The sequence below is a fragment of the Anopheles darlingi genome, chromosome 3, assembly GCF_943734745.1.
Source record: "Anopheles darlingi chromosome 3, idAnoDarlMG_H_01, whole genome shotgun sequence".
NCBI classification, from domain to species: domain Eukaryota; kingdom Metazoa; phylum Arthropoda; class Insecta; order Diptera; family Culicidae; genus Anopheles; species Anopheles darlingi.
The window spans coordinates 37800939-37823438 of NC_064875.1; the positions used below are offsets into that span (position 1 = coordinate 37800939).

Here is a 22500-nt window from a genome sequence, read left to right on the forward strand (position 1 = left end):
GCAAGGCCGCATTGTTCGTGTCGCCTGGATCCGGGTGCTGGTGAGTGAAAATTCTAAAGAAGACAAGAATTTGCAACCAGCAGCATAGAAGCAGGATAGTCAACGGGCACTAGTTTGCAGCGAATCTTTTTATAGACACCTTTGAGCGATGGACACACGAAAACGTGACCGTTTTGCGTAATGAAAATATCCATTTGCATACTCCGGCGCTAGAGAATGGACGCTTCATTAGCTGTTAACCCATGTTTATAAGCAGTTGTTAGTTGAGTTGTGTGTTCACATTTTGAAAATAATTTTACCAATAGAATGTGCATGCAATCACTACGACCACAATTCAGCAGAATGGTATGGTTCCCTATCCTTATTCTACTCGTGATTTTATCCACAGTTAACATTAAAAGCAGTATATATAATCCTCATATGAGCCAGCTTCCAACGACGTCTTAATTAGATGAAAAGCGAAAAGAATCCCATTGAATGTGCCAATCGAATAAGCAAACAGCTACCGCTACCGAAATCGGGGGAATGCGATTCACACAAAAACGATTGAAATTCTTAATACCCTAATATGGCAGCTCGTAAACGCAGTACACGCGAATCCAATTAATGGAACCCACAACTTAGCGGTTCTTGCACCAATGACTTCCTGATGAAGCAAACCGTGAGATGTTTCAATGGCAAAGGCTTACTTAAAAAGTGAGTCGTCTCCTAGTCGCCATTGTTTTGTGGTTAGCGACCATCCCATTGCGCAGTACGCGTGGAACGAAACCATAAGATTCGCAGGTGAAAATTCCTTCACGTGGTTCTAACAGCCACGTTCTTTACTGACGCCCAGGTTTACGGTGGGAGTGTAGTTGACTTGCTGTTTTTTTAATTGAAAATCTAATGAATTGGTAATTAAATTGGTCACCGCAAATGAGCAGCAGCGTTAGTCGATTACCTCGGGAGTTTTAGGAAAACAAGGCAACAATAAACTGGCGGGCGACATTTTTACGATCGTACGCACGTAGACACACTGTACGGTTTGAATGAATACTTACCTTATGATTGCTTAATTCTTTCGTTGTTTTTCGTATTCTCCATCGAACGCAACCACCATTAGTAAGGCAAGTCAGCGCGCTTTGTGTGGAATTCTGCAAAAGGATAAGATGAGTTGGGGACATTTAAAAAGGGCCATGCCTTAAAATGCGCTATATTTATTATTGAGTAATTTCGAAATGATTCCAAACGCATGTTAGAATACGATTTAACTTATCTACCGTCCTGTAAGAAACAGATGCTGAATAAAATGTGTAATAATCAAAAGCGAAACGTGATTTGTAAAAAAAATGATAAGCATGTCCTGCGATCGTTAGCAGTTTCAAATAGTTTTAACCTCTGCGTAATATATGGCAACTATCGAAACACTCAAAGGAACTTGGTGTAGGAATAAGATGTTGTGGCTATGTTTTAGGTTGATTAGAGAAGTTGCACTAAAACCAAGTGGTTTTTTGAGTGCGATCAGTCTATTACTAAATGAATGAGTGACGCTCAGTAGCAAAGGAATTTGTCAGATGGTCAACTGCCGGCAAAGATCAAACGTGAAACATGTGAAGTGTGCTCTTGATTCGATTGGTGTCGCCCCAATCCATAAGCAGATATATGCGTTTGATGGCGGGTGCAATGCTTTGAAAGTCAACAGCACGATGTCCTAGTGTTACATTAACCCAAACGCTCACCCGAAGTATCCACAGCCATGGTTGTGGGTAATTGTTTGATTCGAATTTTATTGGTCACTTCACTTAAACTTCGGGCTCTGCTAGGTCACGCGCGTTTAAACAACCCCTTCGAGTGGTGGTGGTAGTTTGTTCGTTGAACGTTTCTATCATTTTGTTCCAGTGTGACCTTATTGCTTATGATTTTGATACTGATGATGATCTATAGTGCCCTTAGGATGACTCGATGAACAGTCTCAACTATCTGAAAGCATAACAGCCCGGAAATCTATTTATGTTGCGCAAATACACATGCAAGGGTCAAAAACATGAGGTAGCCGTATTAGTCATTGATATTCCACCATTCATTACTATCGTTCGTTAAAATTGTTCATAGTTTGGAATTTTAGTCGGCTTAGAATGTGTTCTAGAACCAGATCGCATCATAACAGCATTTTTGTCTTGTCGGCTAGTCATCATCACGACACCGCTTTGTGTTTGCTCTCTTTAGCTGTTCAAGAGATATTTTTAGATTCAAAGTAAGTCCTGTGACTATCGTTTGCTTCATTTTCTCAACTACCAGACATGTATCAGACATGCGGCATTTAGTTTTAGATGAGTTAGTGAACGACTTAAAATATTTCGTGATGATTGGACTCGGAAACTAATCTTGGTTAATGTGGCGCTGTCATGTCTGGTAGATGCAAAAGTCTTGGGACGTGCATCCCGATCACAATCGGTGCGGAACGCTAGACTCATAAATCAAACAAACGGAAGATCGCTGACGATCAACAACGATCGGATTGTTTGAGTTGGTGAGAATAGGGATCTTTCTAAATTAAATATGTAAAGACAGGAATAACGGATGCTTCCAGTGTATTAATGCTACCGGCAGTCATAGCCTCTAGCACGGTAATCTACACAGCTTTGAAGACAGATCAACACAATTCGTTCGTTTGTTTGCTTCCTCCGAAATGCAAGTTTGGATTGCGCGACCTCAGTAAATGCTATTGACCTGCATTTGACTCTGACGGGTTGGATTCTCACAGCATCATGCGTGGAAGAGATTGACACGAGGGTCACAAGATAAAGGTCCTTTTGGAGCTAAACGATTTCATAATGGTGAACCATTATGCCGAAATGTGCTTATGTCGTTTTGGGTGAAATGAGAAATTACGGTAAAAATGAACATGCCACGCACGACATAGCTTCATTTGCACCAAATTAATGCTGCGGAAATGACTTCATATGCTGAAGTACTTCTAATATGGCTGATAATATCGGAAACGAGAAAATACACCCAATTGCGACGGTCAGCATGTACCCGTTAATGTGCGATAAAGCTGACGCTGCTATTAGTGCTATTTATGATACGTCCGATGCTCAACGCGTATCGCTGAAAATACCACATGTTATTTTGAGTATCCTTGCCAGTGATTTCAATCCTGTTTCAGCCAACAATTTTTGTAACTTATTCTCATAATTCACAAGGCGTTATAAATTAATCTCATAATATATAATAGCATAATAATAATTGCGTTGGAATGTGTTATTCTTATGTTGTAGTATGGCTGTCAGTAATGCTTATAAAAAATGTAAAACTATTTATTTTGTTAAATAGTTATAGCATAAAGTATTAATAAAACCTGTTTTGGAAACAAAGTGTGCTTGCTGATGGAATATACACTAGAAACTATGAGTCAACTCAGGAGGTACCATTGTGACATGGGCCAGATACTGTCTTAGTACTTGACAATAAGATCGCTGAGGAACGACACCAAAGACTATTCTCAGAAAACCGCATTGGATCCAGTCCCAAGAACAAGGCTGATGTTAGAGATGATAATATAAAGTGCCGATGAAACCAGGAAATCGTAGCTAATAATAAATCACGCAGTGACAGTGGCGTCAGTAAATAAAACGAACCCAAGCCGCGTTGTGATGATAGATGCGTTGAGTCGCATACATGACTGCACTTCGTGGTGGCCGTGTAAGACGATAGTGTTCGCGCGAGCGCCTGAGCTGCATCGGCTTGACACTTTCATTAATGGAAACATTGGTGAACAGAACGGCAAATGCTGTGTTGGTGGGTATAATGGTCAAAATGAAAAAAATAATCGTCAATTGAGCATATGAACAAAAACTGTTCTGAGTGAGTGTGAACGTGTGCGTTTAATTGAATAACGGCCATGCTTTCTGATAGTGAGCACTTGTAGATTATTCCTCAATTCTTGAATGCCAAATCAATCATTTTTCTACGAGTTTTTATAATCTGTGCAATTCAACAGCTGGTTTTGGTAGTCAGAGATTGATTGATGAGTATCAATTGATTCATAAATATTCAAAAATTGCTTATCATTCACTAATTGCAAATAGAATATGATATGTTCAAGCGAATAAAGGTACTTAAGCTACAATTGGTGGAAATTTGAGTAGATTCTAGTGTATCGTTTTGTGCAAATAATGCATAAACCTCAATCCATGTCGTAGCAATGGATTTCAATAAGATTCTCTTCCATGATTCTTCTAGATTGGGTGAGCAGAACCATTAATGCAGCCTTATCGGATGAGAAGACTACACCCGTTGCTGGTCTAGTGGTTCAGTATGTAGCTTTTAGGGATTGGAAAACATCGTAAATCTTTTCGAACGGTCCTAGAATTGCACTTTCGGTGTTGTAGGGAAGTGTAACTAAGTGTACTGCAAAGAACAGAAGGAAAAGTAGGAATAGTGAAAATGTTTGGTCTTCGCTTCCGGTTGGTCTGGGAGAATCCGCCGAACCGTCTGCCCTAGGTCTTGCTTGTTGTTATATTCTTGCTCGTACGATCCACCTAATAAAAGGGCAACCATTAACAGCAACTGTAGCCGACGGCCCTGGTTGGAGGCAGGTACCGCAGCTTGGCAGACGGTACATCGGTTAAACCTCTAGACACTATTTGAGCATAGATTTTGATGTTAAGCATGCCAGAAGTTTAGCACTGGCATTATACTGCATTGCTCCTGGCAATGAAACAACGTACGGTCACATGGTACATGCATCTCTGACTATGGACATATTATTGAAAACCATTTGCCGCGTTTAAACTTCACATTAAAACCAGATGGTACCGCATACGATGAGAACATTTGGTGGAAAGAATTGTGGATGTGTAGTACAAAAATTGGAAATACAGCTATGCAATGTCCATTTTTTTACGATTATAAAAAGCTGCAAATATTTTTTTTTCATAGCTACTAAACAATATAAACCGGATGCACAAGGATTACCGAATATGACAATGTAGACTGGAGCAAAACGAATACAACGAATAAGCCATTATATTAATGGCTTAACAGCTGTTAGTACTAAAACAGATTTCGTCCTCGTTATAGTTTGGTACTTCGTACGACTGCTGCTGTAATTGTTTGTGTCGATTATGGTACAAATGTTTATGCTATAATCGCTTCACACATTTTCATAAACTCTTTACTTATAAGACCTACAGCAAAAAGGATCACGTGTGTAAATGGTAATTAATTTAATTGACTTAAAAAGCCATATGGAAGCCAAATAATACGTATGTAACGCATCTTAACTAGCGGAAAAAAGGAAAAAAAACTTTAGAACTGATTACGAAACCCATTGCACAACAAACCAAACTAAAGCAAATGATGCACACAACGTGATAGTGAGCCAGCTACAGTTAAAAAACTTTTCCCATAACCTGAAACCCATGTACCAAAATAGAGCTGCAGGGAGAGTCCAGGTCAGCTCCTAATCCTAACAATCAATACTCTCTATGCGAGAAAAGCTTCAATCGGCTCACAAAACTTTAGATATTAGAGGCGCCGTCGCCTACCTTTCCGCGCTACCATCGAACAGAAGGTTGTAATGCTGTTGTCGTTAGCAATCCGGAGGTCAGTTTCAGGCGCTGACCTGTTTAGCTGATGGTCGAAAGATTTATTTTTCCTTCTGGACAGCCGTTCAGCCTTACCAGAAGGCAAGGCAAAGTTATCCTTCATATCTTCGCAGTGTCCTGCAATCGCAAGCAAGAAGGAAGAAAGGGAAAGAAGAACGAAAGCTGTTGGCGTATGCTTCGCGAAGAATTGTACAACATTAATCGAAGGCTTAGCCAGACGCTGTCTTATCTTGGGACGTGTTGAGTCTTTGAGCTAGGTAAGATGGCAAGGTAGAGATGAAATGTGTCGAGTTGAGGTCTTCCGGTTGAGATAGAAATAGACGGAGCAGGATGGGAAAAACTGAGCTTCTCATTTCAACGTAGAAAGATAACGAATGGGAACTTTTCTTATTACACTACGTTTCGTAACGTAAACGATGAATAATTTTGTGGTTTCTAAATGTGGTTTCGGCATCGCTGCAGTCTATGCTTCACCTCAATATCATGCCTCAATTAATCAGGCGTAAAATAGCCCCATGACGAAGGATCGTATGCATTTCACGCCGGCATCTGTGCAATTATCACTCCATCACGAGTGCAAATGCAAAGAGAAGAAAAGAGAAAGAGAGAGATAGAGACAGAGAGAAGCTGGCGACCACCACAATGCACCTCAAGATTAGCTTGAAGCGCGTGTTTGTAATTGCTGTACCAACCGCCCGAAATCGGACAACCCAGGTATCGAGCCTTACCGTCTCGCTATCAATGAAGCAAACGTAAAACATATGAACGGAGAGGGAACAATGAGGACATAGATGGAGCCGAAACGTGGTGCTTCGTAGCAGATGGCGTGTAGAAACCTTGGCTGTGTGTGCATTTGAGCCAGAAAATGCCCTCTCAAAGCAACAACAGCTGATGCAGCCCGATTTGACGCCGGTCAGAGGACGACGGTGCACTGACCAGACCGTCCATGAGGCTGGTCGTCTGGTCTGGTGGCTAGGAAGTTGGTTAAACAAAAGCTACAGGGATTTTCGGGTGTACGCATGCGAGGTGTTGGCGTTGGGTTGAATAGTAAGGGCCCAATGAATGCATCAGTGGTAAAGACGTGTATCACCGTAGTGTGTGCACCTGGGCACTTGGGAGTATGACCAGGGGTAACGTGAGATGTACATAGAATGATGATGTGAGAGGGATAGATTTCATTGAACGATGGGATGGCTTTTGTAGCGTTTTGGGCATTTTGTGCTTTCAATTTCTATTTTTCTATCCAGTTTTGAATCTTCTGCAATCGCCTAAGAAGCTGTAAGTCTAGCATAGTTTAAAGCTGTCTGAAGAAGATATCAAATTACATCAGCTAGATTTATTGATAAGGGGCAACTCAATGACTGATCCATAAGTAATATACAATTTTGCGCCACTTTGTAAACGATAATAAAACTACTTATCGACATAAGATATTTAGATATCTATATAAGATATAATACAAGTCAGTACAATAACAATTGTGTTTCACTGTGATTAAAAGATTAAATAATTCTTATTTTGTCGGCTTCGTAAAACTATTTTACGTTAACTTCAAACCATCTCAACTAGCTATAGCTTTGTAGCTGGATCAATGTTTCTGTTATTGCCTAGTGCCGTTTGCTCATGTTCTAAATTTAACATGAAAGTCATAATCCTTTTTCGAATGAGCAAACCGTGTTTTTGCGCAAAAAACGCCGTTCTGACAGAAGATACTCTCGGCTCAATTGCAGTCTGGGATGGCTGCCCACCCCTCCCGTACGCATTCAAAATTCATCGCCATCCGGCTGTAGCATGGTGATTGCGACAAAATTGAATCGTTTGTCTTCTACCCCCATAACGCACCCTCATCGATTGAATGTCCGTTTAGGGCAAGATTCGACTAACATATCCTGTCTGCACTATGCCTTGTCGGTGGCAAGGGTGGATCCGGGTTTGTACGTCCCTGTTAGCGTCACTGTTTGCATTGCGTACGGCGGGTTAGAGAACCGAACGGCAGACATCAGACGGCTCCGTCCCCGGTGGCAACCATGGCAACCGCCGCCATCCGATCTTTCGTAGGTGGATCTAGCAGGAGGGAGAGTCATCAGGAAAATCCAAAATTTCGACCCTCCTGTATTCGACTATGCTATGGACCAAATTTCCCCGAGCGTAATGTACAGAGAATATCGATTTTCCATACCCTCGTCCAATTTTCGTCGTCACTGGGTTTATACGCCGGTTACGCTCTCGTGTACAACTCATTTCAAGGTCGACGAGGAAAGTGACATCGGACGAGATATACGCCCAGATTTCATCTCTTCTGAGATCTGAGAAGGGTAAACAGTGCCAAAAATTAATATGCTCGATGACTGGCCTCTGACTGACGTGGGGGGCCCTACAACTAGTGCAGCAGCATCTACGTCAACCGGCGTGGTGTACGTGGAGGGCTTGAATTCGTCGGATTCGAATCGTCGGAGCCTTATCGAACACGTTATCAGTTACGGACAAAGCCCGCGTTGCACACAATTCGTTATCAGAGCAAGACGTGCCAGCTCAGAACCGCTTCGGTAAGGTGCATGGAGGCACCGGCATTCAGGTTAGCGTTCGCTAGTCATCAGTTGTTTACCATAACTTTACCACCGAACTGGCCGTGAGTAATCGTAGTAGTACCACTCGTCAGAATGATGGCGAAGTATCTAGAGTCGGCGATGGCGTCGACGATGGTGTTGGTAGTGGTGTTGTCTACCGTGTGCAGTTTGGTCGGTGGCGCCAAGATTCTAGTAGTTTATCCGAGCATCAGCAAGACGAATTACATCTTTGGCCAGGCGTTGTTCGAAGAACTGGCTACACGTGGCCACAATGTAAGCGTTATCGTGATTGTGTATGTGAACTGGGACGATGGTCTTAAGGTCTTCTCCCCCCCACAAACTGTATTTCAGGTGACGATTGTAAGTCCATTCGAGGTACAGTACACCCAGGAGAATATACGGCAGGTAAGGATAACCGGGTTATTCAGTCACATCGAAGGTGGGTAGAGCGCACGGCTACGTCGAATACTGTTCCCCGTCCACGGACCACGACTACTAACACCGCGCGTCTATCATTAGATTACGGTCTCAATGTGAACGTGTTCACCAAGCGCGACAAGTCCAGCTTCTATGGCAACACCAATCTCATCTACGGGACGGCGGCGATAGCCGATTACACCTTAGGACATCCGAAGCTGCAGGAGCTGCTCCGGAACCCGACCGAGACCTTTGACCTGCTCATTCTGGATCAAGTGCTTTGCGACAGTTTGCTCGGGTAAGTCCCCGTGCCCGTTGCACGCTTATCAAATAACGCTCACTAAATGTTCTGTGGTTTTGTTCTGCAGTTTGGCTTATCACTATGGCATACCGGCGATTGTGTATAGCTCATCAGGGCCCGACAAGTACACCAACGAAATGGTGGCTAATCCACATAACTCTGCGTACAATCCGATACCATCGCTCGGGTACTCCGACCGGATGACGCTGGTGCAGCGTGTCTGGAACACGTTCGTCTCGATATGTGAGCAATTCAACTACAAGTACCTGTATCTACCGTCCCAGGAAGCGGTTTATCAGCGGCATTTTCAACGCACCAGCAACCACCTTCCCCCCTTGCTGGATCTAATCCACAACGTGAGCCTCGTGATGGTCAATAGCCATCCGGTGATCACCTTTGCGCGACCGATGGTGCCAAACATGCTCGAAATTGGCGGGGCTCACTTACGGACATTCGAAGATACCGGCTTCTCGCAGGACGTCATCAACTGGGTCGAAAAGGCACAGAACGGGGTCATTTACTTCAGTGTCGGTACGAACATCCGGTCGGCGGATTTTCCCGATTATTTGCGAGAAGCATTCACACGAGCATTCGCTCGGTTGGACCAGGTGCTCGTCATCTGGAAGTGGGAAAACGCAACGCTTGCGAACCAGCCACCGAATGTCATCGTGGGTCCGTGGATGCCACAGCAACAGCTGTTGGCACATCCGAACGTTCGGCTACACATCACTCACGGTGGATCGCTGAGCATGATGGAGACGGTGTATTATGGTAAACCGATCCTTGGATTACCGTTGGCCGGTGATCAGGAGATTCTCGTCAATCGGGCAGTGGATGCCGGGTATGGTCTGAAACTGGACTATCAGAACATAACCGAGGATATGGTGTTCGAACAGATACAACGCATCATGAACGATCGGAGGTAGGTGATCCAGGACTGAAGGAAACTCCATAGATTCATTAATTTCCTATTTGTTTGTCTTGCCAGCCATCGTCAAGCGGCACTGCAAGCATCACGACACTTCCGCGAACAGCCCCAGAAACCGATGGAGAAAGTGATGTACTACATTGACTTTGTGCTCAAGCGAGACGGAGGCGTCAGTTATCTGCGCAGCGGGGCCCTTTTTCTGTCCTTTTGGTCTCGACATGTAGTTGACGTGGCCATAATGGCAATCCTCATTGTGATGGTGCCCGTAGGGCTCTTTGCCACGCTAATTCAAGTCATTCTGCGAAAAACCCATGACCGGAAGGTGCAGAAAAACACACAACTCTCCACGGAGAGCAAGCGACCCGACCAGCAGAAACTAATGAAGGGAAATGCAAAAATGAAGCGAAATTGAGTTTTTCTTTGATATTTCCTGAACGGCTTCTTTTTCCCCGTCTACACGTTACACAATCCGTTTTAATAAAAGATAAGTAATACCTATGTAGAGATTTGTACAACCACCGAAAATTGATTACAGAGCTTGCGGCACTAGACAAGCTTGCTTAATGATGCTGATTAGGACGAACGCAGAAACCCATGGCCACATTAAGCCCGTATTGGTACACCGGCTCACCAATGGTGTTCAGTATTTCTGAGCAAAATTGGCCTACATCATCAACCCTCGGTGTGATGGGGGGACACAATGATTGCTTTTATCCTCGCAAATTTACTGTGCAGCGGCACACAACATCGGCTCACATTTTGCTTTTGCCAACGCAAACATTTCCACTCGCGTCATGCAGCAAACGCTACATACATCCGGCGTCCGGCGTTGGCGGTGTCGGCACAATGTAGGAACGAGTAGTGGCTGGCTCTTTCGATCCGATAGCCCTAAACCTAGGGGTTCATGACGGTGGTAAGCCGCTTATAGCACAGGCCAAGTTCGGCCAATTTTTCCATCCTCGACCTCTTCCACCAGCGACGATGATGGTGATGATGATGATGTGTTGGCGGCTGCAGGACGCGTTGAGTTTTGACCCAAGGCTGAAACGTGACGAACGACGCGAGTGACAGAAGCTGGCAACGACGACGACGAAGAACCCAGATAGATGAATGGGCGTTCGGTTGCCATTTGAAAATTTTTGCTGCTCCTGATGTTGCCACTCTGCGCATCCGGCTATAGTTTCGCACAACAATGCGCGTGTGTTTGAATGGCAATGCAGGATTTTTCAGATCCTCTTTCCACTACTTGTGGTCCAAGGGTGGGAGGCAAAATACTGAAAATGCAAATCGAGACCCCGGGTTGATGGCATGGGGTTTGATGTGGTTTAAGGCCAGCTGAATGACAGACAGCGTGAGGGCGACTATATGGTGGCAGTTTGCTTCAATTAGAAGAACGCAGGATGGGACTTATAGTCGCCCGTGGTGTTGTGAGCATCAATGCCACCAACGGTGCACCGGATGAGCGTACGGAGCACGGAGAAAAAGTAAATATTTAGCATCCAGCTCCAGAGCTGGTAGCCGTCTATGCCGTCGGGGTATGCCAAGGGATAGTATAATGGGGTTGCAAGGTCTCCAACAGGGATGCGGTTGCCAACCAATCAATGCACTCGAAATGTCCGTCTTGTTGTGCCGCTCTGCGTGAGTGAAGCGTATGGCGAATCAATATACCCGCTGGGTTAGAATAATGAACCGTTTCTAATGTAGTGCGTATTCATTGATCCTGTTTTCTGCTGATGTGGTCCACCCTTGGGGCTTTGGTAGTTCCACCAAGCCACCTATTGTTTTAGCAAGTGCAGCTCGATTAGTATGGTGGTTTTGTGGTACGGCTTAACTCAACGAGCTAGATTTACACTTACAATAGTAAGCAAAAGTCCAGGAAAGGATTGTAAAACCAAGGAAAACAATGTAGCTTAACGTAGAAATAGAATAAGAGCGCTAATGACGGACGACTTGAATCATACCAAAATGCAGATAATAGATAATATTTTAATAAGTAGACCTACAGGCATACAGGCTTTTCAAAGTAGAATTAGATCATATTCAGTTTCTGGAAATATGTCAGTAATGTTTGCAAGGCAAGCATGTAACATGCCCTGTGCCCAGTGTCGGAGTACTTTAGGGAGTCTACTAATCGTGTAATTATAAAACCGATAAATAAATCGATGATATCAAACGATAACTTAAATACATTCCCAACGAAAGGAACTACATTCGTCATCGACACTGGTACAAAGGAGGTAATGCAGCATTTCTAACAAGATCTATGAATAAAGGTTATAAGAGACAGTTATAGAAATCTTGGAATTCATATGATGACAGCGGTGGTATGAATCGTCTCTGTTACGGACTACCCAATATCGTAATCTATAACCTGCACCGGAAGCACGAACCGAAATGTCAAATTTATCCATGGCAGCGCCATCGCCGGTTATCTCGGTTAGTATATCCAGACGCCCGCGTGCCGTGTGGTGGAGGAAGCTGTCATTCTTTCGTGGCGATTGATCTCTTCCTGTCAAGTGGGAAGTGACGAAATCGAACCGCAAAGAGCACTGACTGCGCAACGAGGGTCGATTATTGCCGCGGTAGATATTTCTTGCTGTTTTAAAGATGTTTACGCCGAAGGATAGCAAATGGCGCAATAAGAGAACTTACACAAACACCACCTTCTTCTTCTGTCTGTAAACCACATCGACGGTCCCGATCTTCATCGTTTGATGCTTGCTTGTGCTCAATTTTAATGCGGTGTCCCGGAAGGAGAGAGAAGGTGAAGAGAAGTAAAGCCACCGCACAAATAATCAAACAAACGCTGCACATTCATTTCCAAAATAAACTCACGCTCCCTTGCGTTGCGTTACCGCCTTGTGTGTGTAGTGCAATTCCGGGCACGTTCCACTGGACCCGACAGCTGACTTATCGCACATAGTTATGTTGTGCGTCTCGTGTGTATTCGAACGGTAGGTAAAGAGGGTACCGTCATATTGTTGGTGGCTGGGGTGTGGTTTGCCTCGATACACGAGAGCCGTTGGAACCAATTTAGAATCTAGTTTACAACTAGACAGTACCGAACTGACGAAAATCTTTTTTAAACATACTGATGGAAGGGTAGATGGGTTTGCTAATCAACGAGATACTAGTGGGAGCGAAAATTGAAATTAATGTGAAGCCAATCGCTGGTACCGTCATCCGTTTGCTGGATATTAAAATGTCTGACCCCAGCTGCGAAAGCGCTGGCACAAGAGGGCACAAACCCCGGTTACCCGCTGCTGCTGCTGCAGTGCCAGTAGACGTGAGATGCAGACGATAAGGAATGCAGCAGTGGCACTATACTCGGCTCATGCTTAATGCGCGACAGGCCGGGTTGGTGCGGTTAAGGCGATAAATCGAACCATCATGCGGGTCGATCGATCTTCACTGCGAACGGATCGTATGTGAGAGTGATCTCGCCCTGAAAGTGCGACTGTGAATGAGAGGACCGATAAATTGGACCTGATGCTACGTTTACGACTTCTAACACGAATTAATGTACCAACGGGGTTTGTGTTTGGCTTGGAAAATGGAAATCTCTTAATCAACTCCACATGATTTTAAATGAAATAATTCAGATAATTCTTTACTTATCATACTATTTTGTTTGACATATGTTTCATAAGCATTTACAAATGGTCAACATCAGTAAAACCATTTTTAGGTAATTATATTTGTGAAAAAAGTCGCTGCAAAATATTCTGGAAAGGGCCATACTGTTGTTATTCTTCAATTAATGTGAAGTAACCACATGAGTATAAATTTAGCTCATGAGCCGAAAAATGGGAGCAAAAGAGGCATTGAAAGGTGTCGCTCTCCATTTGCCGGTTGATGGTAAATTAAATATTCGGTTTCGTTTGAAGATGGTAGCAAACCATGATTCCAGAACACAGAACATACAATGCACCGGGCATCCAAAACATCCCGACCACTGTGCTGATTAGCCCTCGGGGCTGCACAATCCCAATCCCAATCCCTGCTACACGAGCTGCAGGTAAAGCGGCAAAGGGTCTCGAGGAGTACCGAAAAAAAAACCCTTCAACTCAAACCATTGACGAACGATATGATTATGAAGGAGCCAGGCTGTTATTTACCTTGCTTTTCTACCTGTTTGCACCCGTCCCGTACGGGTCTTCCGTATTTGTGATGAAAAAAGGGTCCGAAATATGGAAGCGCCATTTGTATAGGATATGCTTACGCCGGTTGATCCTTTTTCTTTTCTTGGTATAAAATCCAGGATTTTATGTTTTGTTTTTATGTTTTCTAAGGAATGTTGTTTGCTGCTGAGCTGAAAACCGATGTGTCCTTTCTCAATCCTACTTAAGCGTGTGGCGTGTGTGAGTGTGTGAGTTCTAACGAGGACGGTGCAGAAGAGTTGTCAAAGTCAGGACAACAGGCTCATCTTTCGGAATGAGTTTGGTGAATAAGTGCTCTTACTAAAAGTATTGCTGTTGCAAAAGGGTTTTAATTATGATTTTAATATTTTTATATCCTTGTTTATAGCAAAATAATCAAGGTATAAGTCAAATGAATTATATCGCATAAATGATGAATGCATAAATGATTAACTATTTTATTTATTTATCGGACAAACTATATGCTTTCTGCAGTTGCATGCTGCAAAAAAGAGACACTCCAGATTTCATCGCAAATTGAAAGCTCCAATGATAGTTCTCCAACTTGTTTCGCTTGTGGCCATGGGGCGGCCAATTTGAGGGATGCAGCCTCTAGTTGCGCACCAAAAAGTGTAATAAAATCGACATAATATATCAAATTACCACCTCGTTTTTTTTTTTGTTCAGAAGAGACCTAAACCATTTGCAACATTCGACCGGGCAGTGCGATAGAGATCGAGACAATCGAAATGGGAACAGGGAATGCATCGACCGTGCTATCGCTCCGCCAGGGACGATCACGGTGACGACGAGTGTGTGCTAGATAAATGTGAAGGACCTTTTTCCATTTATTGTTCGATTTCACTCAGCATCCGGCGGCCTAGCGGTGAGGTGAAGTATCAGTTTTCTGCCCCGCCTCAACTGCAACGAGGCCAACGGAAGGAGCAACGATTTATGACACTGCAGTGGAAAATTAACAGGAGCTAATTCCAGTGTGTGCTAATTTATGAGTACTTGCTGTCATGAGTCACCATCTGTTAGCCACGGTATTTGGGATTCTGCACAGAAGCATCTCCTGCAGTGAGACGTTGCATTCTAGGAACGATGTACATATGATCGACTAAGTCATATTCTACTTGCCACTATGTTCTACGTTGTGTATAACGGTTCGAAACAGATATTTAAAAAAATTGGTAAAATAACGTAACCACAACAAGGCATATGCTTCATGCACTGTGCAACATAACAACAATCTCGGTGGATTTCACGAAAACCATGATTTTTTAATGTGGTTCTGCAAATCTAAAGCGTAAACAACACTCTATGAGCATAGCTTGCATCCATAAAATGGCCTCTTCCGGACTGCATCGCGGTCCTTAGCTACCATAACTCTACCGGTCAGTTCCGGCCAAACGTTTGCACCGTTTATTGCACCGTTACCAGAGGGCACGAAGGTAGAACCGGAAATCGAATCAGTCATGCTGGTACAGTGGCTTGGGGTTATGGTAAAATTCAAAGAGGAACTATTATGTGAAATGCTTAGTCCGTCTAGGAACACCAATGATCAATGAGTATTCTGTGAGGCCGTATATAATAAAACAGTGATTTTAAGTGTCAACCGTTTGAGCATTGCTTGTCTTGCACAATGAAGTAGGAAGATTTAGAGGTTGATCGAGATGTTCATTGCGTGTGAGATGATGATCAACGAGATTTATTTGAGTGTGTTCAACAGCGCCAGCATAAGCAAAGCATAGTATCCTCATTCCGACTCCCATATCCATTCTGCAGTGAATGATTTCGAAAACCTCGAGGGGAAGCTACTGAAGTCGCTGGGATTGCCTGATCGTTCAATGATCACTTCACACGTCGAAGGTGAAGATTGTATGTAGGTCAGCGAAGCGATTCCAGCACCGCGGGTGATCTATGAAGGTTTTCCGCCGGTAGGTGTGTGGGATCGGTTAAGGGTTACAACGGGGTTAGGGAGTTGCCCTTACTCCATCGGATTCTGGACACATCTGCCGCTGGCATCCAGCTGTGAAGATGCTTGTTGGTGTTGCTGTTGTTTTGCTGCATCACGTTGCCGGAACAACAGATCACCAGAGCGCAGCGACTTAATTTATTTTTATATGCAGCCCTTTGGCTGTACGTTTAGATAGGTTTTGCTGCAGAATGCTCATCAAAATATAGAGCAGTACATCTGCATGTGAAAAGGTTGTCTAGTAAAGGTTTCTCTTATGTGAATTAGAAAAATAGCTAATATTCCTGTGAGGTGATAAATATACGGCGATGTGGTTCTGGTGCAAAATCATACAAAAATCGCAATGTTCTATTATGTTTAGTGTGATTCATTTCCAGTCACAAAAAGTGAAAAAAATCCGACGAGGAACGGCAAATTGCAATTCTTTGAGGGGTTTCTAAGTTGCCCTCACGGTTTTGCAATTGAACGTAAAATGTGATTTATGTCAATGACTTTTAACGACAGAAGAAATTGACGTAACAGTACTAGAAATATCTGTGTGATTTTTTTTATAGATTTGATACAACATTTTTTTTCTGGAAAACATTCTTTATGTTACATATGTTACTAAAAGGTTGAAAAACACAAAAAAAATTTAATGGCTTCTGAATTAAAATGATTGCAGATAGCTAGTACTTAATCAGCATAAACACAATGGTTCCAGCATCCACGAAACAAACGTGCATGGTTTTAATGCTTGTGTTCCATTGAGTTCAAAGCAGTAAAAATGAACACAAGCGATACTTTTTCACAGCACGAGCACGTGCACGGTAGCATTACAGTACCACAGCATTATTGGTGCCAACAAACCTTTGCGCCTTTGAGCTATGTGTTCTTCATGCGTGCGTGCGTGAATGCGCATTCTTGTGACAAGCGTGAGCTTGATGAAAATGCCTCACAAGAAAGTCAACATACATCGGAACACATCCGTTGGTGATTAGTGCCTGGTCAAGACCACCCTTGGACACACTTCTTTGCTGCTAATGGATGGTGGTTCCGATTCTCACGCCAGATGTGATAATTATATACTAGTGCATACGACTTGAGATTCAAATAGAATTTATCCATGTTTGCTAGTCGATTGGTCGATGTAATTAATGATAACACACCACTTTAAACTCATTGTTGAAGGATGGAGTATGGAACAGCTCCAACGTCAATGAATTGACACCAGCAAAAGGGTCTCGATAATTATCACGGCCCCACTGTTGAACACCGTTGCCAACATAATTGGTGACAAACTATGCTACTCTACGAATGACACGTGCTGCTGCCCGGTAATTAATCGAATCGAACAAGCACAGCTATGTAGCAGTGGGTGAAGAGACGTAGACGAAGAGTTTGTGAGGCGATTGTTGGGTTATGATGTCTTTTATCGTTTATTTGTGGACCGGGCACCTGCAAATGCTCTATGCAGCAATATGGAATTTGAAATTCATATTGTGTATAGTTTATGTATCACAAAACATAAGCCATGGAATCTTTTTTGATAACTATCCACATAAAACAATACTGTCATCACCATATAAGTCTCTAAACATTTTTTCGGTTGAATATATTTTACAAACATACAATACAGTTTCCTATGCAGTCTCCATACAGATGCTCTTTGAAAAATCATTCCGAAGCAACATTCCACCAATCAAAGCATAAATGGAGCTCGTTTTGGCTACTTTTACATACCTGTATATAAGCCGATCGATAAATTCCTTCAAACACTTCTTCAGGAAACACAACCGCTGGGCTGGGTTTTCGTTGTTCCGTTTTCGTTGCTGGCCGTAGCTAATCGGGCCAAAGGATGCTTACTGCTTTCCACTATTTCATTTTACTTTCGAAACACACGCGGTGTTACTTTGGAAAAAATCTTTTTTCTCACTGATGCTTGGTGGACGAACATGGGGGATCCTCGGAGTGGTTTTTTCACCTCAGCGGCAAATTGGACAAAAATGTGTCAATTTATTGCTCGCCCGGGAACCTGGTTGCTCGATTTTCCAATTTTTCCGTAAGGCCTCGCACTCGGAACACAGATGACAGAAGCCGCTTAGTAGCGGATTCAACAAACTAGCCGGCAATTGAAGAGAAACTAATACCAAACTGTTAAACACCACAAACACTGCACCACGCTTCGGTAACGTTAAAAAGGAAGGGACATTTTTGTTTACAATTTTCTGCACCAAAAATCCAGCAACACAGAAAGTGCACGCGCTTTCCGTTCGGCGTTCGGAACCGTGCGAAGAACCGAAACGAAGGTTTACTACGATTGCGAGGAACGCATGCGCTGCACGAACGGAAAATGTTGGGAAATGAAATGATACCAAGAGAGAGAGAGAGAAAATGAAAGAAAGGGGGTTGACAATTTTCTATCTTAAGGCCAGAGCACACAGGATCCGAATTATATACTTTACATGGATTTTGATAATATACTTTACATGTATTTTACTTATCATCACCCCGAAGTACCGAACGATTGGCTGAAGGATCGTAATCAATGCCTCCTGGATGGATTGCAGGTCGCTAAGTACAGCTATATATATCGGTTTTGTGGCGAACGATCATGAGGCTGAACTGCAGGGCAGAACTGATCATTTCGGAACAGGATCGCTTTGTGGAAGTAGGATGGGACTTTCCTGAGCATCCTTTTACAGGCAGGAGCTGAGAAACAAACGCTTGGAACGGAGCACTTCATCAATTGACTGTTTTTCAAAGGATTGAAAAACCAGAATGGAATGGTTCTATTTGCGATTGTCACGATATGAACGCTTACGATACTGAGTCAAGTCGACCGGAAGTCCTTCTTAAGGCAGGTGTTCTACAGGACTCCGTTCTCGGACACGCACTCACACGCGATGTTCGATGGGATTCTGTGGCAGAGGCTGCCTGTTGGAACTTTAGCTATCGGTTGAACGGTCTTTGGGCAGTCCTTGAGGAAAATGGAAAATTAAAACTTAACGGTTGGTAGAAGTGATGGAATCGTGGATCACTCCTGGTCGTTGTTCAATACAAAACCGAGATGATACATCTCGGCAATTCCGCCAAAGAAGCATCGGTTGAGATCGGTGCCCTAGTGGTTCGGTCTAAGAGAACCATAAGGTACCTCGGGGTGATGTTGGACGATAGGCTCACCTTCAGTAACCACGTGCATGCAGCATGCAGCTAGCAAAGCGAGACGTGATGCACAGAAGCTGGGCAAGAATACGTCTCATCGCCAATATACAGTGATGTGTAACTAGAGGACACGACGATGTTAACTTTCATCTTATTCAGCTCCTCTCTGGACATGAATACTTCAGTGAGTATCTCTACCTGATAGGACAAGCCTCGTCGCCACACTGCCCCGCATGCAGGGATACAGAATATCAGAAGGTGAGAATGTCTTAACCATGTAATTAATTTGTAATGGACTGCTGATATGAGAGAGATTAGTACTCAATAGGTTAAGAATTCTATTGACTAAATCTCTAAACAAGTTTCAATCTGCACATCTATAGTTTGTGATGCACACAATATTACGACAAACCGTTTATATTTAACTTTAAAATTTACTGAAAGGTGTTCAGACGAGGAATAGTTTATGGATCTGCTCTGATAGTTCATGTGGAATATTTGTGCAAACAAAATCGAGGATTGAGTGTTTTACATGCTTGTTTGAAAAGTTAGTTTGTCTGAGATTCGATAAAATGATCAATTCTAATCGCTTCTGAACTCTAATCAACTCGCCTCTCATGATCAAGACAATTAAATTATTACCATTTTTCGTACATACCGAACTGTTGTAAGCATGTTAATTTTTTACAGGCGCCTGAGGCGTCAAGTAACGCCTAACGGGAATAGGCACCTAAAACCCAAAAAGACTATAGGCGTCTTATTTTGTCGGTCACTGTAGGCAGTGGCAACGAGTTTATACCTGTACGGGTTGAACCAGCCGGTAGCGCCCTCTACAGGCTTGCGGTTTGCTTGAAAAAGAATAGCCGTAAATGATTTGCTTTTGTTTAAATTTTTAAATTTACTGACTGCTTAGACATTTTCAAAATTTCGCCGCACGTGGCTTGATTCACCGTATCTTTATTTCACCTCAGACCCTTATTTCTATTACCAGTTTGATTCGCGCATCGATTCCTTAGCTTTTTAGCCTTAGATCGTTAGACCACCAAAGAGACAAGGAAGGGTGGCATTTTCAGCGTTTTGCGAAGACTGATAGACTGCTTTCAGTTGAAAATGACCGACGACCAAATGAAACGTGTTTGCCTTTGATCTAGACCAATGAATTGGATGCACCAAGCATCGTTTACGCACACTTTTCAATCAACTTTGATTCAGCATTTGTTTTGTTCAGTAAAAACTGTTCCAGCTCCATGCTGGGATGGCCTGTATGAGCCAGGAGGTAAGGAAGTCGGTAGCGGATTGTACCAATCGACGGTGACACTACTGGACTTTGACGAGAACGTGTCGTGCTATGCCGTGTACGATGAGCATGGGGGCGCCGAGATGGCCAAGTTTTGTAACCTGTATCTGGAGAACTTTCTGCTCACGAAAGCCGCGTACGGGAAGAATAACTTGGAACAGGCATCCGGCTCGGTGCCGGTGCCAAACCCATCTTACCGCCGCTGAAGGACAAGCAGGTGGCCGTGCCGAGGATTTTTCACGAATTTATTACAAAAAAGGCAGGCTGGCCTCTGGCAAGACGTCTTCCACAAGCAATTTCCAAATCTATGGAAGCCGTGTAGGGCCTTCTTGAGCAGTCAATGACGATTCTTTCGCAGCCACATCGCATTCCGAATAGACCCGTGCTGAGTTTCATGAACTGGGAGGTAACTGAAGAATTCACATTTAGCGACAATTTCGCCTTCAGATACCGGTTGATGCAATAGGAGGCCCAAAAAGATGCATCCATCAATAAACCAAAGCTTAAATCTGCCTGCGTTTGATTCTGAACTGGTTAACCTCGTTCACAAAGGGATTGTGTGACATGCAGTTCGGCTTTAGGAAGACGAAGTCCACAGTAGATGTCATACTTACAACTGTCTTGTTAAGTGCCGTTCTTTCACCGGAGAGGATGCACCAGCTTTGCGCAACTTTGCCACGTCTGTACGGACGAACGATTCATTGGTCACATCCTGCAGATGGTTGCTGAACGATTCCAACACGTTATTCTTACACAGGGGCAGTATCTTCAGATTGTGGACTAGCCTCAGAAACATATCAACCTGATTGTGATTATTTTTCAAGATATTTTCGAATGTATCACTGCTAGCGATCATCAGTATCCTTCGAAACGGTTGCAATCTCAGAGCGAAGGAATTCGATTTTCGGCAGATTACATCCATCAGACCTTCAAGACTTGCGTACTTGTTTCTGATCGCCACCATCAGTTGCAGCTCGGGGCTGGGTTTTTCGGTCAAGAAATTTCTGTACGACTCAGTGGAAGAGCATAACGATTTAATGCTGCGGCAAACAGGGGACCTTTCAACCTCCGAAAAGACCTGCACGCTGCCGTACTGTCATTCACATATCGAGGATCAGACCGATCCTAAACAGGCTGCACCGGATCTTGACTATCTAGCGCACTTTCAATAAAGTTACATATTTTCTCTCCCGCTTCGTACTTTGTTTGCATTGTTTTTAATCTGTTATGTTCGGTTTGCATTTAATGTTCTCATTTTTATCATGATGCTTTAGCGTGAGAGGAACACGGCTTCCGACCAAATCGTAAGGTATTGAAGTATACTGCTCAGGATAATACTATCTTCGTAGATACATCTGGCCGATCCTCGAGATGGATGGTTTGATTTTGCTTTTGTTTGCGATAATCAGACAATTTTTTGGTAGTAATGAGGTTTTTGAAGTGATAAGAAACATGATAGTATAATAAGTGGAAAAGTGCTGCTGCAACAATGATTACAATTTTAGTCTTCTGGTTTCACATTCATAATTAAATATCCTAATAATATCTAAAAGGCTAACAAATTACTTACTTACTTATCAGGTGCCACAACTGACGAGCAGTCTTGACCTGACACAGAATATTCCGCCACCGAAAAGCTAACAACAAGCCATGTAAGTAAAGTGAGTTCAATTTTTTATTAACTCTAACACTGCGCCCCCTAATTCAAAGGGCTGAGGACTAAATGAAGTGTAAAATTGGTTTTTTGTGGCTCTTTTTGTGTATAATTCTGAGACCCTCATTGGTCACGAACACGCTGCTTTTCTTATCAAAAGAAATAAGTAACCTTAAGTACCTTTTAAAATGAAGTAAATTAGCATTGAATAATTGAAAGTCAACATATTAAATCATAAAATATCGAACACTTATAAAGACTAAGCTGTTCTTTTTCAATGAAGATACCATTAGTATGTTTGCAAACTTAAGTTTTTTATTTGTTTCATTTTATTTTATAACAGTTGGCTTACCGTTTCATTGCCATATCTCCATCGTATTTGTTAGAGTTTTCTTATATTTTGGTACGTTTTTAAATCTCAAAAACCAAAATAAGTGATATGATACATACGAAAAAGTTCCCTCTGTTGAAAGATTACTTTCGG

General features: G+C 43.0%; 2 protein-coding genes across 2 annotated transcripts in view; one reads left to right on the forward strand and one right to left on the reverse strand.

The window, feature by feature from the left end:
* The window catches only part of LOC125957035 (uncharacterized), a 66099-nt gene extending 48295 nt beyond the window's left edge, over positions 1–17804 (reverse strand). Inside the window, exons 1-2 of the mRNA XM_049689399.1 lie at positions 17644–17804; positions 1041–1133 (exon numbers count right to left, since the gene is read on the reverse strand). The gene's annotated coding sequence lies outside the window, so the exon portion shown is untranslated. The remainder of the gene's footprint in view (positions 1–1040; positions 1134–17643) is intronic.
* LOC125957048 (UDP-glycosyltransferase UGT5-like) lies at positions 8198–10270 on the forward strand. Its single transcript, XM_049689447.1, has 5 exons — positions 8198–8431; positions 8510–8597; positions 8678–8873; positions 8944–9798; positions 9865–10270. Exons 1-5 carry the CDS (start codon positions 8252–8254, stop codon positions 10214–10216), a joined length of 1671 nt encoding a protein of 556 aa, XP_049545404.1. The 5' UTR covers positions 8198–8251; the 3' UTR covers positions 10217–10270.
* Positions 17805–22500: the final 4696 nt, after the last annotated feature.